The following is a 25,052-nucleotide window of genomic DNA, read 5'->3' as shown; positions in this document are numbered from 1 at the left end:
ACCACCTGCCCAACCAAACCGCCCAACCAAAAGAAAGGGCCTAAAGCTAGGGATAGGACTGTAAAACAAACCGACATATAACAAACTTTAGCCAACCGAACAAGTCAAATTTGAGTAGCTTGGTTGGTTTTGCAGCCCAAGCTAGTCAGTCCCTTGTGGTAAAAATTCAAATACCCCAACTTTCCGCCTCTTCACCGCCTAAACATGTTTAATGATAGAAATCATCCCTTAACGGTTAAGAGATAACGACAAATTGATGCTTTGATTATTAAAATACAGGGATGAAATGAAACTAAATAACTAAGGAAGAAGAGCATAGATTTCATGCACGAAGCAAACATACCATTCAATGGCGACAAACTAGTCTAAGTGCAAGCATTACCAGACGAGATGGTTAATGAAATCAAAGGCAACTGTTAAGTGAACCCAGCATCAATCTGGGTACTGTATAAGTTTCAGGACTATAAAAAAGCCAGAAATCTTAGAAAAGCACTCAAAAGGGGTTTTGTATCTGTCAAACCAAACCAAAGTCTTCCACAAACCGGTCTTGTTTCCATAATGAACCCTCGGATGCTGAGTTATGTACCACATCTAGAACCATCATCCCCGTCAGTCCTAGAAATAAGGCACACAAATGAAATAAGATATCAATTGGTAAATTGATACATCATGGTTACATATGCAACAAAAAACATTGGTGAATTTCTAGGAGGGCAAAATCAGGCACAAATGCAAATGAAAGAATGCCAGAACTTAAAGAGAGTACAACTCGTGATTCAATGCAGGATCCTAACCTTGTTTGGTTTTATTTTCACATGCCCTTAAACTAAAAACTAGTTTGGTGGGGAAAAAAAAGAGAAAAGAATACACATCATTTTCATGCCTCTTTTTTAGGGCAAAACTAACTTTAAAATTTTAAAAATATATTTTTGGTGCTTATTTTCATCAAACTAATTTATATTTTTTTGTCAATCGCTCACCATCATTGCCACCATTGATCCATATAGTGGGAATCCACCACAGATCACCGGCAGTAAATACCCTGATCTATATGTGGAGGAATTTGCTTTATCTCAGTTCCGAGTTCTTGCTCAATCCTATACCTGTTGAAAAGGGTACAAGAAACTTAATATGGAGCTCCAATGTAAAAAAAAAACAAAGATGAAGAAGAAGAATACATTCTTATTCTTGTACAAAGGAACAATAGACATACAAGTTGAAACGATCCTCATAAGTGATCAAATTCACCGCTAACCCGAGGTGTCCAAACCTCCCTGATCGACCAACCTACGAGTAACATGAAAATAGATGAGAAATAACACAACTACACACGAGTATTGTCCAATAGGAAAACTGTCTCAACCTCACCCTGTGAAGATAAGTTTCTGCATTCTTAGGAAAATCAAAATTAATCACGACATTGACTGCTTGAATGTCTATCCCCCTCGTAAATAGATCTGCAATCACATCCCAAAGAAAAGAAACAATGAGCACAACAATCTTAAACACACAACAAATTCTAGTAAGATTTGGGAAAATAATCCCCGTGCAGAACTTTCTAATCATGGACCCATCCCAATTTTCACAACCCACTGTTGAATTGCATGCTCTTTCCATGCCCATCACACTTGCTTTCAAGTCGATCAGAAATTAGTGGCAAAATAGCCCACACATTCACATTTTTCTGTCTACTGTAAAACTTCTGATATGATTCCAATAAATTGACAATTCCGCAAGCGTGACAGACATATGATGGGCTTTTGCAAAATGTGGATACCGAAAGAAGTTAACAGACATAGAAGTGAAAAAGTTCTACACTACATGAGATGTTACAGTTGTACAATTGTACATATGCATGTTATCCATGGACATCAATCTATAGTGACTTCATCAATATAATATAGACAAAATATGCATGTAGCCCACACAGCAATAGTATAGTACTGGTGGAAACCAGAAACTGTCAATACCATACCTGTACAGACAAGATTCCTGCATGCACCATTACGGAAATCATGAAATACTCTGTTGCGATGATCTTGAAGCATCTTTGCATGAATGTAGAAGCAAGAATAACCAAGCTCTGTAATTTTCTTGGCCAGAAGTTCTACCCGATTCACAGAATTGCAGAAAATGATTGATTGGTTGATTTGAAGCTGTAGATAGCAACATTAAAATATATCCATGAAAAAAGAGCAAATAATTATGCACGATCCTGTTAGAGGACAAACCTTTGAGAAAAGAGTGTTTAGGCAGTGGACTTTCTGTCTTTCTTCAACAAAAGCATAGAATTGTGTTATACCCTTCAGAGTAAGCTCATCCATAAGGTTAATAATATAGGATTTCTGTAAATATCTATCTTTAAAGTCTTTAACAGTAACCGGAAATGTGGCTGAAAACATCAATATTTGACGATTTGCAGGTAGAAATCGAATCAGCTGCTCCACTGATGGTTGGAACTCTGGAGACAACAGTTTATCAGCCTGAAAGCATATATCCAAATGCCATTAGATTCTTTCATTTTAATTGTTAAACCAAGCAGAACATGAGAAATAATACAATCAGAATAATCACAAACTCCTTCACTTAGACCTCGAATCTACTTATGCTAACTTATTTTTATACAAGCCCAACTTTTAGTCTTTAACAAGTATAAAGTATTAAGAAGGGCCCATAAAAGGCCTGACTTCGATCTTAACTAATACAAGATAAATGTGAAAATCCCCAAACATCAACGATAAAGACAATGTCTTCCATAGAATTTTGTTCTCCCATGCGAAAACCTAAAGTAACAAACTCTTCAGAAAACACTGGTGGTGCCTCAAACTCAAACTCCACCGTAAATTGCTAAACACTGTTATCGATAATAGAGAACTAAATGATACTTCCCACAATTTTTCGAGGTTGACGTAATCTAAAACTTGATTCTCCTCAACGAAATCAATATTTGACAACTACAAGTATAAATAAAACAAGTAGAACATCACAACAAGTCCATAATATATTCACCATTGTAAATTACAAAGACTTAATCAAATTAAACAATTTCTCTCTTCTATTGTACACTTAAAACCTTTTCACTAATTTTCTTAAGCAACACACACACACACACAACAACGACAACTAGGCTTAACAAAACAATGTTAAATCATAAATGAAATTGATGAAATCGAGATATGATATATTGTACCTCATCCATGACGAGCATTGCACAATCTTTCAAAACACAAACACCTTTTTTAGCAAGATCTAGTATTCTTCCAGGAGTTCCAACGAGTAGATGAACTGGTTGATACAAACGCATTATGTCATCTTTTAAGCTGGTTCCACCGGTGGTAACCATGACTTGAATTTGTAAGTGCTTCCCAAGTTCCTTACAAACTTGGGATGTCTGTAGAGCCAATTCTCGTGTTGGAACAAGTATGACGACTGCACAAAAAAGACATAACATTACTCAGGTAAAACACCATAATAACACAATCTAACAAAGTTAAGGTCAAATACATACTGCATCGAATACACGCAATTATGTGAGTACATAATAAACTAAATCAAGTATCACAACCCTGGAAAGATGCATGATCCGCAATCAACCAACACAAGTTGAAAATCCACGATTGTGGCAAGCCACACAATTATACATTTCACATGGCAAGCATTTGTCATGATGTGGATCTAGAGGACACTGGACACCAACTTTAAGCCTGCCAAAATGTATACTGGCCTGGGAACTCACTCAGAAAAATATCTTCTAATCAACCCTCAAACATGCGAGGGTGGGTGCATATATTGGTAGTTATCCCTTGTTGACCCTCAATGGCATACTTGGGTTAATCATATTTCCAGATGCAATGTACTGAAAATGTAGATGCATAATTGACTAAGGCTGACATTAGCAGAATCCTCTCTTCCAGGATTGAACATGTAGTGGAATTCGGAAAAAGAGTAAGAAGACACTTCCAGCCACATGCCCTTAAAGTATGCAACCAAGCCAACAATAAATATTTTATAATAACAAACATGTTCCTATATGCAGCACATTGGTCAAGTATATTCCATATCCATAAACAATAATGGTTGAGATAAAAAAACCTTGGATAACATTGTTGTCTTGATCAATTTTTTCCAACGCAGGAATACAAAAGGCAGCAGTTTTTCCAGTTCCATTTTTGGCCCTTGCAAGAATATCGCTTCCAGTTAGTGCAATAGGAATACTTTCCTCCTGAATAGGAGACGGTCTTTCAAACCCCTTCTCATATATTCCCATCAGTAGTTCACGTTTTAAAAAATAGTCTTCGAACTCATTTCCTTTAGTGGCTGTCACATCCTGGGAAAAAAAAAAGGGAAAATACTAATCAGGACTAAAATCTATGTAAAAACATAAGGCTGCATCTCCAACAAGTATTTACGAACAGTAAGAATGCCTCATCACTACATGACATAGATAGCTAAACCATCAAACTAAGAATTGCATTATCTAAGAGTGTCTAACATCATCTGACATCACTTCTTAGTGTTTTAACTAAAACCTCAAAAATATACCACAAAGGTTGCATGTCAGCTATAGCCTGAAAAGTTTAGCCAGAATGTTCAATACTGTATTTTTGCAGGACCCTCAGCGTATCCGATGAATTAAGCAACATAATGCCATCACTTATTTCACCCTGCTATGCAGATGACGATATTCAACCATATTATGTGTAGAAATTTAATGTATAAAGAGAAATAGAGAATTGTATAGATATTGATTGTATTATTGATTGATTTATATTGATATATATTACAATGATTCATGATTCCTATATATAGAAGAGGGTGAGTGTGTAGTAGGTAAGGAGTAGGTAAAGTGGAGGTGGTAGTGGTGTAGTGGGTTAGGTTTAGTGGAGTAGGTGAGGTGGTAGTGGTGTAGTGGGTTAGGTTTAGTGGAGTAGGTTTAAGTGGGTGAAGTAGGTGGAGAGTAGGTGGATTTTAACAGCCCCCGCAAACTCAAGGGGGATAGGAACTAACCAACTTGAGTTTGGAGAGAGTAACAAAATAAGAAAATACATAAAAATAAAAGAGGATAAGAGACACTGTATGGGGGTGTCATAACGTTGTAGAGGACACTGTATGGTGGTGTCATAACGGTGTAGAGGACACTGGATGGCGGTGTCAGACCGATGTAGAAGACAGTTTATGGGGTCATGTCGGACCGTTGTAGCAGACAATGTGGTGACAGTTGTGGTGACAGTTTACGGAGTCTTGCTGGACCCTTGTAGAAACTAACCGGAATCAATGTCGGGACAGTTTACAGAGTCTTGTCGGACCCATGAAGGAGCTAACCGGAATCAATGTCGGGACAGTTTACAGAGTCTTGTCGGACCCTTGAAGGAGCTAACCGGAATCAATGTCGGGACAGTTTACAGAGTCTTGTCGGACCCTTAAAAAAAGTCGCACCCTCAAAAGGTGTGCCCAATCTTTCAAAAGACGTGCCATCAAAAGGCGTGCCCAATCCATAAAAAGGCGTGCCATCAAAAGGCGCGCCCACTTCATCAAAAGACGTGCCCGACAGAAAGCGTCGAGCCATCAAAAGGGGCGCCTGACACGCGGCGATGCACGTGATTGACAGAGCGCGTGTCGGCCTCGTCGTCTCTGTCTTTATAAACCAAAGCGAAATCTGAGGCTTGGAAGCATAACAAACCAGTTGAAACCTCTTCGTTCTCAGTAACATTCTGTAACCAACCCTTCTCTGAAACACTCAGCAACCCAAAAACATGGCTTCTTCTTCCCGTTCAGCTACCCAGAACATAGCCTCTTCTTCCCGTGGTCTGCTCACTCTCTTTCCCAACCTCAACGAGTCAACAAGAGAGATAACTGGTGTGGTGGCCTGTGAACCTCAACCAAACACCTCTGGTTTTGCTCCGTTGAACTTTCCGATGCGGTCGGTGGAGCAAAAAATGGCAGTGCAAACGGATATTGAAGCTAATCAGTATACATTGAAGTCCTGTGTTGAAACTATGACTGCGGTTACAAATTTGTCGAACCGGCTGCAGAGTAGGACAAATGAGGTTCAACAGTTAAACTCCCAGCTGGCTCTGCTCCAACGCATGTATAAGGATGCGCGAGCAGAGATAAGTGTGCTAAAGACAGAAAACAAGGAGCTGAAGCGGAAGGCCACCGTGATGTTCCGATTTGGAGGGCCGCCATATGCTGCAGTGGAGGAGCAGGGAGTAGTGATCATGCCCAGTGGAGTGGGTGACACGAAGGCAACACCGGCAAGGGCCGCCCAGGACGGAGGCAAAAAGAAGAGACCGGCGGCAGAGTAGTGGAAGTGAGGTCGGTGGGTGGCCGTCTGCAGAAAAGAAAACAAATGTTTTGGTGTTTGTTATGTTATGTTTTTTTTTTTTTTTTTTTTTTTTTTTTTTTTTTTTTTTTGTGTGTTGGGTTTGGAATGGTGAGCGGGGTGAATCCCTGATATGAATAAAACAAGTGTGTTTTTGCAAACTCGAATGGGAGGTGTGGTAATGTAGAAAAATCAACTGGAATAAATGTAGTTTTTTTTTTTTTTTTTTTTTTTTGGTGGTGAAAATAAGAATAATAATAATAAATAAAATGAAGTGGTGGAAGCCCGTGGAATCAATGAAGGCTAGTATAATATATTGGAGTGGGGAAAAGAATGATGGGAATGTTGAGTATATAATAAAATAAAAATGGGTATTTGAAAGAGATTAAAAAAAGGGGTTTAGAGAAAATAAATAAAAATAATAGATTTGGAAATCAAACGGAAGAAAGAGAGTGGACAAGCCCACGTGGGTGGCTTTTTTTTTTTTTTTTTTTTTTTTTTTTTTTTTAAAGATAAAATAAAATAATAAAATAAAGAAAGTGTCATAAAAGGGATCAAAGAGCACATGGGTTCTGAGATTGTTCATAATAATAATAAGAATAAAAGGAATTAGTGGAGAGAGGGTAATTAGGATTATAACTTGCTTTTGCTAGTGGGAGGTCCCACCAGCACTATGTCTACTTTCCAACCCATCCCTCCAACACCTTTTGCACACCCATCCCCCTTTTTTATTTTTAAACCAATCTCCACCAGCACAAAACATGCTCATCTGCAAACCCAACACCCTCTCTCTCCACTTTATCACATGGGCTTGAGTAGAGAGAGAGTGAGAAGTGTGATTTCAAACTGCCAAAAGGAAGAGAGAGAGCTCGAGAGTGGTCTCAGCATCACGGTTTCAAGTTCACGCAGCTTGTGTCTGAATTCAATAAAATCATCAATTACACCGGACCCATATGAATGACACTCTTGCTGAGATATGGGACTTCCATTGGGTGAGAAACATGAGAGTTGACGGAGAATTGTAAACAGCATAACAGCCCGTTGCTGGAAATGAGTCCAGCGTGCAATAATCTTTACTGGAAGTGTGAATGGAGAAGTGACTCCCGTGGCTGCTGCTGCTGCGACGTGGTCATCGAATCGGAGTTGCCCTGTAAAGTGAGGAAATTATCGTCCCCGTACTGGTGAAAGAGAGAGAGCCTGTGTGTTGAGAGAGCTTGTCGGGCATTGATAGCATGTGGAGCTGTTGAACTTGATGATGAGCATGGGAAATAATAGCAGCAGCAGCAGATTTCTCTCTCAATCAATCAGCGGTGTTTATGCAGATCGGAGACGATGTTCAGTTAGCCTATACTCATCCCAACCAGCAATATGGGCTAGCCAAGTCTGCAAATGAGGTGGTTCTGGTCATTGAAGCTTACAAGGCGCTTCGTGACAGAGGTAAACACGTGTGTCGCTAAGAAGAAGAATTTGAAGCTTATTGATGTCGACGTCTGTGTAGAAAATTCCAGCGGACTAGGTTGAGGTCCGGCGGGCGGCCAAGGCGAGGTTGCCGCCCGCCGGTGAAGCGAAAAATACTAAGTTCTTAACCTTGCTCTGATACCATGTAGAAATTTAATGTATAAAGAGAAATAGAGAATTGTATAGATATTGATTGTATTATTGATTGATTTATATTGATATATATTACAATGATTCATGATTCCTATATATAGAAGAGGGTGAGTGTGTAGTAGGTAAGGAGTAGGTGAAGTGGAGGTGGTAGTGGTGTAGTGGGTTAGGTTTAGTGGAGTAGGTGAGGTGGTAGTGGTGTAGTGGGTTAGGTTTAGTGGAGTAGGTTTAAGTGGGTGAAGTAGGTGGAGAGTAGGTGGATAGTAGTGGAGTTCTCTAGGTAGAACACTTCTGTTAGGACTCATTACATATATTCATCTTTCTATGAAACTATTTAATTTGTTCAATGTACAAAGAAAGGTTTCAGAGCAACATCCACAAGAGGGTGAACTAAGTGAAGAATTAATTGACTTGTGAAAATTACATCTCAAATGCTGCAGAATAGGTTTCTACTGGCCATACAACAGTTCACATCTATCAATTTATCATTGTCTTCTTTTAATGCCCCTATTCGAGTGAAACCAAGTAAGATCACAAATGCAACAAGTGAAACATTAAAAAAAATCAAAAAATCCCTAGAAACAAACAGGCATCATTGATGATCAATATATATAACATAGAATAGAAGAAGAATATTCACCAAAGTCATGATCTATTAGATGGCAGCTTGGCATACTCCCTAGAACTATGGAGTTTGTAGGCAAGCATTACAACACTGATTGAGATCTTCAGCTCTATTTCAATAACTTAGAAGGGGTTTAATACAATTGACAAGGCATCAGGCTAAACACAACCTTGGACGCTTAATGAGTGTTGCATTAAGTCACTCCAGCTAAAAGCTATGATATTTTACCAAACAGTGTCAAATGGTGTGAAATGCAAAGACAATATAACGATCAAAGTACAATAGTAAGAATACATTGCACAAACACATGCACTCTGGATCTGGAAAACCCCAAATGATGATTTAAGAGAAACATTATGGCAATGACAATTAAAAACATTCATGCAAGAATTCATAATCATACCTCAGTCATGTATCGAGTATCAGGTGGAGGAATCTTTAACCGTGCCTTCCAATCTTGTGAACTGAGAGGAAAAACAATAAAAACGCGAGTCGAGATCACATGTTAAGCACACCAACAATAGCACACAGATTTGATATAAAGCAAAGATACATAGAGTCCAATAAATAATGTAGACTAGTTCCCAATGCTTTCTGCACCAAATACAAATTTTGAGCTATAAAGAAAATAATTTGGTCCACAATACAACCAGTCAGTTTACATGAAAAATTAAACAAAATAGAGTGAAGATTCACACTGTTCAAAACATTTTCAACTTGCAACCATCCAATTCACTCCAGCTCTAACCCAAAAACATTGCAGCTTGCAATTAACTCTCACCATCATGCGTTTAGTAATTCATTTCATTTAGGTTGTGTTTGATTGGAGGATTTGATGAGGGAAATGGAAAGGGAAAAGGAAATGCAATCCCACTTTTTGTTTGGTTATAATAGAAAACACAGGAAAAGAAGAGGGAAATGCAATCCCACCTTTTCTTTTCTTTCTATTTCACTTTCCCTTTCCCTTTCCCTTTCCCTTTCCATTTCCATTTCCATTTCCATTTCCATTTCCATTTCCATCATCAAATCCTCCAATCAAACACAGCCCTAGAAAATAAGCTATTTATATTTCCACAACTAAGAACGTAATCAATACATACCATTCAGCATCATAAACCCTTACAATAACACAAACAACAATCAAATTTGATTCATTACTGCAACCAAAATTCACAAGCATTGATAACTGCACATGCATTTTTTTTCTTTTTTAATTCATGCTCCGTACTAGAAGATTAAAACAGAGTCTCCATACCTAGAATCGACAGCCTCCGACTGTACAGTCTTCTCAACTTCGACAACACTCGACTCGGCTCCCAATTGATTCCTCCTCAGCCACTGCTGTTGTTGTTGTTGCTGATGATGATGATGTTGTTGGTTCTGGTACTGTAAATGGTTCTGCATTGGACTCCTTTGCACATACTGTTGCTGAAAGTTCCTAGGTTGAAAGTTAGGGTTAGCATGCATGCCACCACCACCACGGCCACCTCCTCCGCCGCCCATCCCAGGCGGATATCGTCCTCGCGTATTATTCATCACAACGATCGAACCAAAACCCTAACAATTCGATCGAATCTTCGAACCAAAAAAAAAACGTAACGAATCTATGAAATAACAATTATACACAATTGCGAAGCTACAGATCGAATATATAGCTATGGCTTTTCTGAGGATTCGAGGCAAAATCGTGGGCAATAAAAAAGCCACTATTTTTGCGAGAGAGTTAGAGGAATCGAAGAAGAAAATGATGTGATCGTAGAGAAATTGAATGATTTTGTTCGTGTTTTTGGAGGTTTCGAGCCCTAGTTGTAGAGAGAGAAACGGATATGAGGGAGAGGGAGAGGGAGAGGGAGAGAGAGAGGGGGGGAACAGAAATGGACGATGCGACCGTTCTAGGGCATCGTAGAGAATATTTATTAAATTGCTAAATGATTATAATATTTAGCAATATTTCTAAATTGCTACCGTTAATTTAGGTAAATTACATAAGACCTGTATAGAGGTTTTAAAGATTGCAGTTGACTCCTTTTGGGTATTTTGATATGTGTGCAAGTCACTTCGGGTTGCTTGGAAAGATGGTTTGGGGCCAAAATAATTAATAAAAGTAAAGTAGACTAAAATAGTTAATAAAATAAAATATTATATTTAAATTATAATTATTTTATTTTATTTTTTATAATTATCAAATTAATTACAAAAAAAATAATAATAATAGTTAATTATCATCTTAAATATAATTTTTTTTAATTAAGTTAAAACAGTCAAAAAATTAAGAGTACTACTATTAGTTCCCCATTAATTATTTTGGACTCTTCATTTATTTGGAGGGAGCTTCTATTTACACATCTACCTTCCCCTTTTTACACACACTTCATAAAAAAAAAAAAATTATTATAAATTTTTTTTCAAGTGAAATTATTATTATAGACATCAAATAAACACATTCAGAAGTTGAATGTCGAAAAAATAATAAAAATTCGGAAGTCTACTTCCGAACCAATTGTTTATTTTCGGAAATCTACTTCCGAACCAATTGCTTATTTTCGGAAATCTACTTCCGAACCAATTATTTATTGAAAAAAATATGTAAAAAGGAGAATGGGTGTGTGTAAATAGGAGCTCCCCTATTTGGATCCCCCTTTATAAGTTCTAAAGGGGAACTTACCAATAAGTCCCATATACAAAGTTCAAGGCCTATCTAATTCTCAAACAAAACACTTGCACCAATTAGTCCTACACATTTTTAATTGTTACCAAAAAAATTCTTTCTTTTTTTTTTTAAATTTACAGACATTGTTATATCTTACTACCGTCGGACTTCCGTCAAACGGTCACCGGAGACTCGTCGGAATGTTCAACATCACCGGGAAGTCGGCGGAGTATTGTCGGAAAGTCACCGGAATATCGCCGGAAGTTCACCGGAGTGTTAAAAACATTAATGGAAGTCGCCGGAATGTTCAGAACGTTCACTGGACGTTAAGAACATCGCTGGAGACTCACCAAAATGTCTAGAATATTGCCGAGAAAAAAAAAAAGAATAAATGAAGAAATTAGAGCAAAAAAAAATAGCAAAATGCGTTAAATATTGATAAACTAAAATAAAGAAAAAATGAAACGATAAAAAACAGCAACAATAGAAAAAAATATATGCTATTTTTCAATTTTTGTAACGTTTAAGCAAATAATCTCCAATATTGATCAAACTGAAAAGTAAGTTTTGAAACTGTAAAATGCTACAGTTTCAAAACAAAAATCTATTAAGCATTTATCCTTATTAATCAAACTGAAAAACATGTTATGAAACTGTAAAATTTTACAGTTCTAAATAATGTTATGAAAAAAATTTGTAGTTTTATACCATAATTAATTCCAACACCAAAAAAATTTGAAATTGTAAAATTTTACAGTTTTAAACCATGATTCATTCTAGCACCAAAAAAATTAAAAACTGCAAAATTTTACAGTTTTCACCGCCTGTAACTAAAACTCGAAAACTACTTGTTCAGAATTTGAAAATTTTCTCCATTAGAACAGAAAAAAAAAAGTGTATAACAGAGAAAATGTAGAAAAAAAGTAAGATCGAAGGAGAGAGGCGGATATAGAGAGAGGATTGTACTCCGCAACTATTTTTTGTTTAAATCTAGCCAAATCTGATGTAGATCTACTTAGATCTGATATATCTACCCATCTTCTTCGTCGTAAATATATCTTCTTCGCCGTCGGTGAGGGTGAAGTCAACGAGTTGATTTCGATGGTTAGTGGTTACCGGTGAACCCCGATCAATGAAGAAAAACGTGATCATCGGTCGTCGTCCATGATAAAGAAGATGAGAGAAAAACGCAAAAAAAAAGAGTGAGAGAAAAACGTAAAGAATGAGGCAAAAAGCAGAGAGAGAGAGGTGGGAAAGTAGGACTTTTGGGTCTACTCAAAAAGTTGTTGGATTAAATGGTGTCCACATATTTCAAATAGGACCCGTGGGTAATTTCCCCAATTCTAAAACCCTTATAAAAAAAATTTATTCTCCAAATAATACCAAAATTATCTTTGTAAAAACATTCTACCCGTTCAATTGAATGCATACCCCCATACCCCAAATAACCTCTCTCCCCAAAATCCTAACAAAACCTATGAAAGTGATTACGATTTCTTCTCTACATACTTGTTCATGACTTGAGAAAATAACCGTATGATTTTTTGTTGTTGATTCAAAATTGTTTTTTTATGATTCTCTGATCTCCATAAGTTTCAGTTATTTATATATTCCCGAACAAATAAGAAATGTTTGGTTACCTGTTTCCGAACAAATAAACAATGTTCAAGCATATGTTCTCGAATTTTGATCATATGTTTGGGAGTTCAGTCCCAAAAAAAAATGACGAACAATTTTTATTATTTTTGTAATTTTTTTTTTAAAAACTTATATTTACAAGGTCAATCTCCTCTGAGTTAAGAACATTATTAAAGCTATAAATTTCCTCTAAGCTTTTATTGTTGTACTCCTCGTCTTATAGAGTTATGATTGCCTGAAAAAATTCCACTCATTATCATTGTAGAAGAAGTGTAACTAATCAAATAGTTGTCACCGTTACCGCCGGAATATTGTCGCCAAAAAGTTTTCAAGATTTTGAGGATGGATAGGTTTTGAAGATGGGATTTGGGAAAGATTGATGAGTGGTGATGGAGGTGAGTGCTCTCATAAACCCTAACTCATAATGTAGTGAATGTATGGGCTTAGTTATGAGATAGGGTATCTCAAAATTATTAATATCATTTTTGGTAATATCATTTGAGATTATTATTATAATAAAAAAAAACTAAAAAATGAGGGCTCAAAATAATTTATGAAGTGCTAATAGCACCACTCAAATCAATTAAAATATCCAAATTTCCAAACCAGCCCTTTAACCAGTGTCTCAAGAGATTAGTTAAGAAAATTTAAAATTATTTTATATTTTTGTGGTATACATTTTTATTTAAAAACAATATAATCATTTCAAGCTTGATGTTAACAAAATCATTTTGATATTTTCATACAGGTTATACGTCCTCTAATACATTGTGTTAATATTATATTTTAGCACTTTACAATATCAGAATGATATGGTTTGATAAAAATATCTTTAAACAAAATAATTCCAATTCATGAATTTAATTCAAAGAATTCAGTAGAGTGGAATTTGGTAGCACACTACATTTGTACGCGCCAAACTTACCAACTTGGCCTTAATTTAAGAGTTGCAATTAGCCCTTGTTTAAAGTTTTTGAACTTCTCAATTTTTAAAAAAATTTCATTACAATTATATATTGAAGTAAAATTATATTAAAAGACATCAGTTAATGAAATTCATCTATCAATAAGAACTAACACTCTACAATATTGTATGCTCACCTCCACCTCCACCCCCACTTCCAACTCCAACTATACGTATTTCACATTTCTAAACTCTAAACATATTACTCTTCATAACCAACCAATATAAATCCTAACCTTGTTACTCCTCATAATCATTTTAAACCCTGAATGTATTATCTTCATTACCATCATAAACCCTCTTGAATTAGAAATCTTGAACTGGAAAGCTCTTTTCAAGTCCAATGTATTGCTCTTCATCAGTTATTTCACCTTGTAGAGTAATGAAGAACGATGACAACAATTCTGATGAGGTTGGCGTTCCATTGGTAAATCTATCTGTATTGCATTAACATTCTCAATCGTTTTTAAACGTTGTTGTTTTGTTCGAGCTGTTCAATACTGATTTGCTAACTATTAAGATTATGTTCGGTAACATAGTATTGAACACAAACATTTACTTTAATAAATGGGTTCCAAATAGTAATGCAGATAGTCGGTAATGTTGAACCGAACATGACCTTAGAGGAATTTCTTATTTGCAGCTGCAATGGTGGGCTGAATTTCTGTCACAGTGAGGGTTTTTCCCTCACATTGTTGAGTCGATTTGCAGCCACAATGAGGGTTTTTCCTTCTTTCCAACAAGTTTCGATGCAATGTAATGGTGTTCTTCAACAGCAAGAGATCGTCAGTGTTCTTCAATAGGAGATGGACCGTCATCAACAGGGGAAGGAGTGGGTGTGCAAAATTGAATGGGTGTGCACTTGGGTGTAAAAATATTATGAATATAGGTAAATTTTGTATTAAATGGGGTGTTCAAATAAATCTTATTAAAATTTAAGATTTAGGGTAGGGTTCAAAGAAATGAGGGGTCTAAAAAAATTAGATAAGTGTTAATGGCAATCCTATAATTTATTTGGTATGAAATTTTTGTTAGAAATAATATAGCAAATTTTTTATCATGATAAATTAAACATAATAACACATTGTTGGAGTGTTTTTTTTTTTTTTCACAAACCATGGGATTCGAACGTTAGCATCCACTCTATAATAACTCCCATATTAGCTTTGGACCCTTCTAGATTTATAATTTGTATTTTAGAAGAAAAGATTACATAATTTTGTAGAATAGTTTGAAGCTTGAGCATTTGGAATTTTCTTACTCTCCTCCTTATGTTTATTAGAAGGGTGCACAAATGTAACATATTATCATTTAAATTTAAAAGTAAACTTAAAATTTTGATTTTCAAAATTTGAAACTGCCATGATAGTTAAACTATCATGAAAAACGTGTGTAGGTGTAAGGGATTTTTTTATAATTATTATTATTATTTAATTTACATGTGGTAAAAGTTTCAAGAGATTAAATTTACCCCTCACTTAATATAGATAGGAAAATGTTTGAGGGCCCGAAATACCTGGCTCGAATGCCCCGAATGCCCAAAACGACGTCGTTTTGGGCATTCCGTTTTTTTTTTTTTTTTTTTCTTTTTTTTCCGCCATTTTCGACCTCTGCATTTGCAGAGGAAGAAAGAGAAAGAGAGGGAGAGGGAGAGGGAGAGAAAGAGAGAGAGAGGTCGCGTCGCCTGCGTCGCCTCCGGCCGCCGATCGCGTTGCCTTCTCCGATCGCGTCGCCTCCAGCCGCCGATCGCGTTGCCTTCTCCGATCGCGTCGGCCACCGCCGATCGCGTCCTCGCCTCAGTCCCTCCTCCTCCATTTTTTAGGCCCCCTCCAGTCCTTCCCCCCCCTCCCCCTCCCCCTCCCCCTCCCCCTCCCCCTCCTTCCCTTCTTCTTCTTCCTCCTTCTTCTCAAATTCGAGCCAAATTGGCTCGAAAGGGTTTCGGGCTCTGTAGCAGAGCCGATATAGATATTAACTAATGTGGAGATGAAGACCAAATAGTATGCAGTAAATGAACACTCTTGGCCTCCGTTTGGGAAGTGGGTTGGCTTTTTGACTTTTTGACTTTTTTGGCTATTTTAGCCTGGGCTAAAAAGTTTGGTTTGGGAAGGGTTTTTTGACTTTTTGGTTTTTTTGGTTTTTTTTTGTGAGAGAAGAATGTAATGATTATGGGTTGGATGTGATATTTTGTTTTTTGTGACTAAAATAGTCTATTTTGTTTTTTGTGGCTAAAATAGCCAAAAAAGCCCCGTTTAGCTCTTGCCAAACGGAGGCTTGGTTGATGAGTCACCAGACCCACCACTCCTACATCACAGATAATCTATCTTTTACTTTTATATGCACGAAAAAAATAACAAAATCAAAGTCCCATCAAATGAGATCGGTTACATGCACAAAAAAAATAAAATAAAAAATAGATTCATTTTTTTTTTGAACAAAAAAAAAATGCTCTGAAGTGTCATCATAACATCCGTAGACTCAAGTCCCGAAATAATTGGTTGCCAACCTGATTTATAAAATAAAAACAACAATGATTCATCCCACTAAAAACATCACCACTAATAGCACTAATGCATTAAAAAAGTAAAAAAAAAAAAAAAAAAAATACAACTCCAAGACCAAAACATCACATCATTAATAGTAAGACTCACTGCCACCTAATTAGTAGGAGCACTAATTAGTGCTCCCAAACATTTTTCAAATAAAAAATAGCTTGCACCCAAGAAAATTGTGATTTGTAAGTGCCAAGTCACCTACTCCCACTAAATTTATCTATTATGATTTAAAGAAATGTCCACATCATGTCAACCGCCACAAAAATAAGGATCTAAATATTTGTATTAAATGACATCCAAGCCTATCAACCAGGAAGAAAAGACAGAATTAGATGATACTGGTGAAATCACTTGAAAAGAACCACCACCAATACTGGATGGCCCTCTTATCAGGGCAGCAAGTTACACAAATTGTGCATTTTTTAAAAATATATATATATTATGGATGCATGTGAAAAAATTGTGAAAATAGAGACTACTCATTTTAAGATAAATAAAACAAATAAATTTAGGCTATGTTTGATTAACATCTTAGAGGTGGGATTGGATTAATAATTCGCAAGCCCTATCAAACTCGTGTTTGGTTATCATAAAATGGCATGCGATTACGAATTCTCCCAAAGGACCGGATTAGCATTCGCATGGGATAATCCAATCCCATAAGATCTTTTATTATTATTATTTATTTATTTATTTTTAACTGAATCCCATAAGATTGGAGATAGAAAAAATTATTTTATCATTCATTTACAAAAATAACAGTCAGTTTTTATGTAATGAGAATTTTTATGTAATTTCATAATTTTAATCCTAACAAATTAATATTATCACACTAGCACACAAATGCAGTTAATCCTACATCTCCAACTTATACCGCCATATTAATAATCCCATCCACTTTTCATAATCACAATCAGCCTAATCCAAAAAACAAACATGGCCTTAAAAGACAAACTTTGCCTAGCAAAAGCATCAAAGCTACAACTGCCAACCATCCACAACCAAAGTTGTCAAATTATTCAGAACATCATCTAATCAAGAATCAAGAGCAAAAAGATGTCCAATATATTTGAAACTCATGGAAGCAATACATATAATATCAGATATATGCCATACAACAATCAACATCTAAACACTGAGAAATACACAAATTATATGCAAGGAATTATAAACTCCAGTTGAATACTATACATACCAAGTATATATGTTGTGTACTCTTCCTCTTTCCCTCTATCAATTTGTGAAAAACAAGTTTTAGTGTCAGTATCTTCCATTATCATTACCAACCTTACCTCCAGTCACAGCTTTCGTGGATGATTCCAATTCCGCTCTCAAATTCTCAACCTTTTCCTTCAATGCCACAACTTCCATAGCAGAAACTATCTCCTCCTTGATCTCTGCTTCCAACTTTTTTACCTTCCCTGAACTTGATCCTTTTGCAGACTCCTCCCTCAACATTTCAATTTTCCTACTCAGACCAGTTTCATTCACTGCTCTCTCAATCTCCTTGCTTATCTCTTCGTTCACCTTCACCACGTTCTCTTTCAAATTAGGAAGTGCAAAAACACCTTTTCGCCCGATCACTCCAACGATTTCCAAGTCAGCTGACTTCAGAACCTCCTCGAGCTCTTTCTTAGCTTTCTCGACTTCCTCTGCTAATTCAGAATCCAATGGATCCCCTTTCGATAACCTTTCCCGAGCCTTCTTCAAAAGTTCCTTCTTGGCTTTTATGTCTGCCGGGATTCTTTGATTAATCTCTTCTTTCAGTTTCTCACTTTTCTCTTTCATATCAATGAGCCTACTAACCGTGTTTAGCTTTTCAAGCTTTTGCTTTAACCCAAGGTAAGCCCCAGGTCGTGACAAATTTTGCTTGAATTCTAGCATTATTTTGTCAGCTTTCTCCTTTAAATCCCGGTTAAGGGGATGATTTGTAGGGTGATCGGGTGCTTTAGATAACTCCAATTTTAGCGCCTCAATCTTATCCTGCAAGCCCATGGAAATGAATGCTTTGTATAGCTCTTGGTCTAAATCTTGTTTGAGCTTCTCAATTGTTTGGATTGTAATTGGATCGGAGGGTCCTTTTGCTTCTAGAATCTTCTTCTTGAGGTTCTCAAGATCTGACTCAATATCATCTGTCGTTGTATTAATATCGGATGGCTTCATGCTGCGTTTTCTTTTGGGGTCCACTGGCGTACCTTCTTGAAAACCTCCAACTCCAATTGACCTAAACTTGAGCATCCGGTGGCGGAGCAGCTCTTCTTTATCCATCTTTGTCAACTCCTGGATTCAAAACAGCATCACTTTTAATTGCAATAAAAAATAGGGAGAATTGCGAATCAGTGAAAATTAACGAAAAAAGTTACGAAAACTGGAATTGTGGCATTACTTTCACTTCTTTCCGCTTATTTATGATTCCCTCTAATATATATATATATATATATAACAGAAGAGAAAGCCTAGTTAGTAACAAAAACTGCAAATAATTTTCTAGAATATTGGACGGTTTAAGCAGAACACTGTCAGTATAAATTCATAATGATTAACGGGACATGTTAGTACCTCTTCCTAATGCAAAAAATTTAAAAAAAAAAAAAAACATGACAGAAACAAGTTTCCGCACCTTTTAGGGGAAAACCGACCACATGAACACAATGGATAACTATAAGAAAGGAACTGCGTAGCATGCTAAAATGAACTTCTAACAATGTTTTGATCCCGCAGAATCAAGCTAATATATATACACATATATATACATACTAGTATACGAAACAAACAGAAAATTTATATATGTGTAACACATTGAAACCTCTGTAACTTCCTACATTTTGAAACCTCTGTAATTTCCTACATTTTTGCTGGGACTAATGTTTTATTTACTCTGATTCTGTATATAAAGGTTTACGGAGTTTTTGCTTTTGAATAGAACAATTTTCAGCACCCTGCGATTAGGAAGTTTGTGACACGTATAAAGGTTAAACATCCACCTCTATGGCCTGAGTGATGGTATGCTTAATCTGTTGAGATGCCCACACAGGATCAGCATGTGCACCACCGAGAGGTTCCTGTGATTTGTTTAATGAATCAGCAAATCAATACAAACAAAAATGGAATTATGAAATAGCAGATATATTAACATAAGACTAGTAAAAAGAAGAGTTGATTCTTGGTTGGATTTTAAATGAGCCAAGAAATTAGAATTTTCAATTTATTTCTAAAATGGACAGATAAAATTTGCAATATCTGGGGAAAAAAACAAAAAAAAAAGAGTTTTATGTGCTGCAGTTTTAGTCAACCGAAACTATGTATGCCTAAACAAAAAGGGAAAGGAAATAAAAAGGGTTAAAAGGAGAGTTGGTTCTATGTTGAATTTTAAAATAAGATTAAAAACATTTATGATCTTCCATTTATTTCTCAAAAGGTTCAAGTGCATATACTTGGCAAGAAAATATTCAGCAGCAAAATAGCTAGGGCATGTGGAGGGGATTATATAAAATCGGAAAATGCTATGTCACCAGAATTTTTGTGCACAAGAATAATGTGGCAATGTTAATATTGTAATTAAATGCATTCTCAAGGCTCTTTGCTTTTTAGTGAATGGTTTAAAACTTCCCCAAATCATCTGTATGTGTTTTTTATATGATTTTCTGTATTGTATATTATTACTCTATAAAATCAATAAGGTGGTTCTAACCTATAAAGTTTTTGATGTGTGAAAAATCAAAAGTTTGGAACTATGTATGTCTTGCAAAATAGGGCATTCCTGAAAAGCATAGCAACTTCCATTCCCTTCCACAAATTGTATCATTGATCTTGGAAAAAATAAATCTGCTTCGTTAAATTTCAGTTTAAATAAAAAAATCTTAACTCCTACAAAATTTTTCACATCTGACCATTTCATATGATTCCACTTCTGATTTTCTTATTTCCAGCTCATTTCTTCGAAACAAATGAAAAAAATTACAAAAAAACTGTAAACATGATAAGAGACCCATGTGCTTACAGGAATTATACCATCTGCAATTCTGAGCCTGTAATGTTCTTGAGCAGTTATCTTCAGTTTTTCAGCAGCCTATAGAAATTTACACCCAACATTGATCAACAAAGATGATTCTATATTTCTGGAAACTAAAATTATCAGATTCATCACATACCTTAGGAGCTGCTTGGGAAGACTTCCACAATATTGCAGCACATGCTTCGGGACTGGTACAGGAAAAGAACATTGAGAAAGAAATCAAATAAAAATCAAGGAATACAGTAACATGCAACACGGTTTAGAGCTGCAAGGAAGATAATCATTGGTGACCACGAAGCCTACATTTTTCGTTTTTATTACACTCACGGTGGAGAAAGGGGGATGAGCTTGCTGAAGGGGAATAAATTACAGCCGTTTGAACAGTACATTTGGTTAATGAAAACATTGTGCAGTTTAAAATTCATGAAATTGCAAAATAATCACAACATTTTTGTTCATTGATCTAATTACGAAAAGTAAGTTAAGAACCTCGTTTCATTGGGGGAAAATTCCTAATTATTTTGTTCACTTCGTTAACTAATTTTATGAACAAAGGACCAAGAAAAACACCTAATAGGGACTATGGATTACCTTGCAACATAGAATGCAGCATTTTCCAGCATAAACAACTTATTGGCACAAGCAATAGCAAGAGCACCACCTGAGCCACCTTCTCCAGTTACAACTGTTACAATTGGAACTTTAAGGCCAAACATTGTCCTCAGATTGTGAGCTATTGCTTCACCCTGCATATAAAAAGTTGTTTATTTATAAAAACTAGTACTAATCCATGACCAGGGTATACCTAAAATGGCATAACTTGCGTTGTAAGACACACAGTCCTCGACCTACCTGACCAAGTTCCTCAGATTTGAGATCAGCAAAAGCTCCTGGTGTGTCAACAAAGGTAATAATAGGAATACCATGATGATCGGCGTATTTCATCATGCGCAAAGCCTTTCTATAACTGTATCGAATCAATTTTTCAGGCTTTCAGCAAACATAGTTATTCTTTTGTTCCAAAAAATAAAAAGATTATTCTTTTTGAATAAAACCAAATGTGAGGCTGATAACAATTTTCAGAATCTATCAAATAGACCAAAAATCATGAGGTTAGGCTACAAGTTGACTGGAGTAATTTTCATGTTCCATTAGTGATTAAAGAGAAGAAAAAAAGGTCTCAAGACTAGGTCCAAGTTTTAAAGAAAAAAAAAAGAAAAGAAAAATGAGGAAACGAAAAGGGCCAAGCAAACTCAAAGTTTTGTTCATATATATATACCGCAAGGAAAGGGTCAGTTGTTAGATTGACTGTTCAACTCCAGTATAATAATAATAAAAAGTACTAATCAAATGGATCAAAAGTTCCTTCAATATTGAATAAAACTCGAAGTTTCCAATATCAATTTATAACCCTAGAAACATACCCTTGAGGAGTTGGCATTGCAAAGTTACGTGCAATATTTTCCTTTGTGTTCCTTCCTTTCTGATGTCCTATGAACATGTAGCTTTTGCCATCCATGCTCCCAATGCCAGTCACGATAGCTGGATCGTCATAGCCTGCACGATCTCCGTGGAGTTCCACCCACTTGATGACAAACATAAATTACTAAGAATCTATATGTAGGTAGGAATTGCTATTAAAAAATGATATGCGATAAGGAAAAACATAGAGATATACCTTCTCAGTGATGTTAAAGATATGATCAAGAACAGTAGGCCTATTAGGATGTCGAGCAATATTAAGGCGTTGTATGGGTGTCAAATGCATGTATAAATCCTTAAGAGCCTGCATGTATGTCAGAAAATCTTACAGTTGGAACTGGATGAATTTCCACTGAAAAATCTCTGTAACTAGATAAATTAAAATCAAATGATTAAAAAAAAATTATACACTTTTATGCATAGTGTCTAGTTAACAGCTTTGATCAAGTCAATCACGTAAGCAACTTATGAAAATAGGATTATTTGGAAAATAATAAAGGGGAGGAGAATCTTTGGTGATTGGTAATGTTGATTACATAAATTAATAAGTTAATTATCAATATATCCCTTGTGAAACCAAACACTTAGTGAATTTTTTTTGGAATGATTGATAGAGAAGCAAAGCACTAACACTCCATTGTTATCAATGCATTGATAGAAGGATTATATGCAAATGGATTCATACTTCATAGAACTCAACTACCTAATGAGCAAAACTATGAACAATTGTGATCTAAAAAATAAAAGCACATTTTCAATTAGCTAAAATTCTAGTTACCTGTTGATACTTGTTTTCCAAAGCACTAATTTGGTCACTGAAATCCAAACCAGTTTCTTCAGCCATTCTGCGTACCTGTAAGAAAGACATTGAACTAAATGAGAAAAAAAAAAAAAAATACTGATAATAGGACGCGACCCAAATATTAAAATAACTAGGATGAAAAAATGAATATTTGAAGTTGCCATTAGTAACATTAAATCAAGTCACCTCAATGATCTTTTTTTCCAAATCAACCAGTGGCTTCTCAAAGGCAAGTGTCACTGGTTTGGGTTTCTCTGACATAGGCTTGAAGTAAGAGAGGTAAGTCAAGGGTGCACTGGTATTTGGATCAATATCATCGGGCCACGGGTAATCGTGCTTCTTCCCCTTTCTAACCTTTGCAACAACGCAAAATTTGCACCCCCGTCTGATCCTGGAGCCTCCCAAATCCCTCCACCAACTGCCATTTAAGTTTCTAAACAAACTTATCGGTGAATCACTTGCCAGGAACTCATTGCCAAAATGTAAATGCGACCAAAACAGAGAACCCAAGTCTTCACCTCCTCTTCCCCTCGCACCGTTGCCAGCTATCAGTGATATTGTAGTCATCCCAACTCCAAACCCACTATGCAGACAATTCAAAATTGTTTGTTTTCAAGTATTACATCCCTACATTCCAATTCAGAAGTTTATGTAATTGTAAACAAGAAACAAAGAAAGTAATGTTGGAACAATCTTCTGTGTCAAATAAACAACTTGAAACCAAATCAAAAAATAAATTACTAACATAATTTATTTATCGAAATGAATAAGTACAAAATTGATCAAGTCGAGTGTGTGACACTGTCCTTAAGACAAATTCGCCCCGCTTCGGTGCTTACGGATAAATGACGTCTATCTCTCAGGATACAATGATCTACACAGATTATAGTAGCACTCCAAACAACTTGTACGGCGAACTAGAACCTGTATTCTATACTCTCTGAATTTTTCCTAAAAAACTAATATGAAGAGAATTTACACAAGATAGCAAAACCAGAAGGAAACCAAGAGAATTTTAGATTTTTCAGGATCATCAAACTGCTGGAGAAGTCCTGGTATTTATAGGGCCGAACATGTATGAATTTCAATCTGAACAGATGCAGTTTGAACCGAACAGGTAAGGTTTGAATTGAACCTGTTGAAACAGGTTTGAATATGTCCGATGCAGCTCTGTTAAAACAGTTTGAAAAAACTATTTTGAATCTACTGGAAAAGGACTGGAAGAGGCACTGTTTGGACAGAAAAAATTTGGTGCAAAATTTAAATTAATTTCGTTTAGAAATTCAAATAATTTTTCTCACAAGAATTTGAAAAAATTCAAATAAATATTGTCCAAAAAATTAATATTAGAACCGCCCCGATCCACAATCATACCGGGGCGACGGCGGCCGGCGCACGTGCGTGTAGTTTGAGTCAAGGCTCACTTTATCCATAACTCCTCCTTTCTACAAACTTGGGGTGCCCTTGGGGCCCAACCCAAGTTTGTCCACCTAGAGTTTATAAACACATACAAGCTCTCTTCAAGTTCAATATGGGACTATAAATGAAATGCACATTTTACACTTTAATTGTCCATTCCACAAATCCGAAAACGATGTCAACTTCCCATTCACTCATAAATGGTTTTGACGAACCGTCTTCACCATATAACTTGCCATGCGTCAAGGAACACGTCACCTCTTTGGACCCACCCCAAAAGACGTGTGGGCTCCACTCAAATTTGGATTCATAGTTAGCCCAAAATAAGCCTATAAGACCCATAAATTCCAACAAGTAACACCACAAGTTGCAAAATGAACTCGCAATTCAGCTCAGATATAACTAGTTGAGCTAATTGACACAGGCAAAAGTACAAACAAACAGTACACAAATTGGCTTAGTGTGGACTATGCAAAATTGAAATCAATGAAACTTTAATACAATCAAAATGCAGATTTTATGCAATTGTAAACAAGAAACAAAAGAAAGAAACATCACAAATTGCAAAATAAACTAGCAATTCAGCACAGATACATAACTAGTTGAGCTAATTGGCAAAGCCAAAACTACAAAAACACAGTAAAAAATTGAAATCAATGAAACATCCACATACATATACATGAAAATAGAGGAAGAGAGAAGCTTAAAAGCAGATAATTGATCAAACCCACATACCAAAAGAGTCTTGGAAACTAGGGTTCATCAGCTAGAATCGTTTTTAGTGGGCACTATAAACAAAGCACTGATGAGAAGACAAGCAGAGAGGAAAGTGGGTTGAGAACCAACGGTCGAGATGTCCAGGGATCGGTTGTTAATTGTTCGTGCTGATCGTGTTGTTTACTCTTTGGGCATTTCGGTAAAATCACTCGAATGCGGCGAACAGTAGCGCGGGAGCAACTAGGGTGAGACATGTTT

At 36.1% G+C, this 25,052-nt stretch overlaps 2 protein-coding genes across 3 annotated transcripts; both read right to left on the bottom strand.

Moving 5' to 3' along the window:
* Window positions 1-301: 301 nt before the first annotated feature.
* Window positions 302-10,510, bottom strand: LOC114296730 (DEAD-box ATP-dependent RNA helicase 8). Its single transcript, XM_028241053.2, has 10 exons — window positions 9,811-10,510; window positions 8,959-9,019; window positions 4,093-4,327; window positions 3,191-3,429; window positions 2,232-2,483; window positions 1,976-2,156; window positions 1,369-1,457; window positions 1,214-1,287; window positions 981-1,103; window positions 302-615 (listed from the first exon to the last, which is right to left on the bottom strand). The coding sequence occupies exons 1-9, from the start codon at window positions 10,089-10,091 to the stop codon at window positions 1,025-1,027; spliced, it is 1,491 nt and encodes a 496-aa protein (XP_028096854.1). The 5' UTR covers window positions 10,092-10,510; the 3' UTR covers window positions 302-615; window positions 981-1,024.
* Window positions 10,511-17,403: 6,893 nt separating this feature from the next.
* On the bottom strand, window positions 17,404-25,052 carry LOC114296729 (acetyl-coenzyme A carboxylase carboxyl transferase subunit alpha, chloroplastic). 2 transcript variants are annotated; one of them, XM_082916817.1, is made up of 11 exons: window positions 24,813-25,024; window positions 22,845-23,285; window positions 22,635-22,709; window positions 22,053-22,160; window positions 21,799-21,959; window positions 21,227-21,341; window positions 20,966-21,120; window positions 20,511-20,562; window positions 20,360-20,428; window positions 19,344-19,421; window positions 17,404-18,639 (listed from the first exon to the last, which is right to left on the bottom strand). In XM_082916817.1, exons 2-11 carry the CDS (start codon window positions 23,223-23,225, stop codon window positions 17,620-17,622), a joined length of 2,214 nt encoding a protein of 737 aa, XP_082772943.1. In that variant the 5' UTR covers window positions 23,226-23,285; window positions 24,813-25,024; the 3' UTR covers window positions 17,404-17,619. The 2 variants fall into 2 exon arrangements, with proteins under 2 accessions (XP_082772943.1, XP_082772944.1); XM_082916818.1 differs by lacking the exon at window positions 22,635-22,709 and having other exon boundaries at window positions 24,813-25,052.

This window comes from Camellia sinensis, chromosome 2, assembly GCF_055761805.1.
Source record: "Camellia sinensis isolate YWXY chromosome 2, ASM5576180v1, whole genome shotgun sequence".
NCBI classification, from domain to species: domain Eukaryota; kingdom Viridiplantae; phylum Streptophyta; class Magnoliopsida; order Ericales; family Theaceae; genus Camellia; species Camellia sinensis.
The sequence above is the reverse complement of the archived record's forward strand: the minus strand, read 5'-3'. Positions and strand labels throughout refer to the sequence as shown.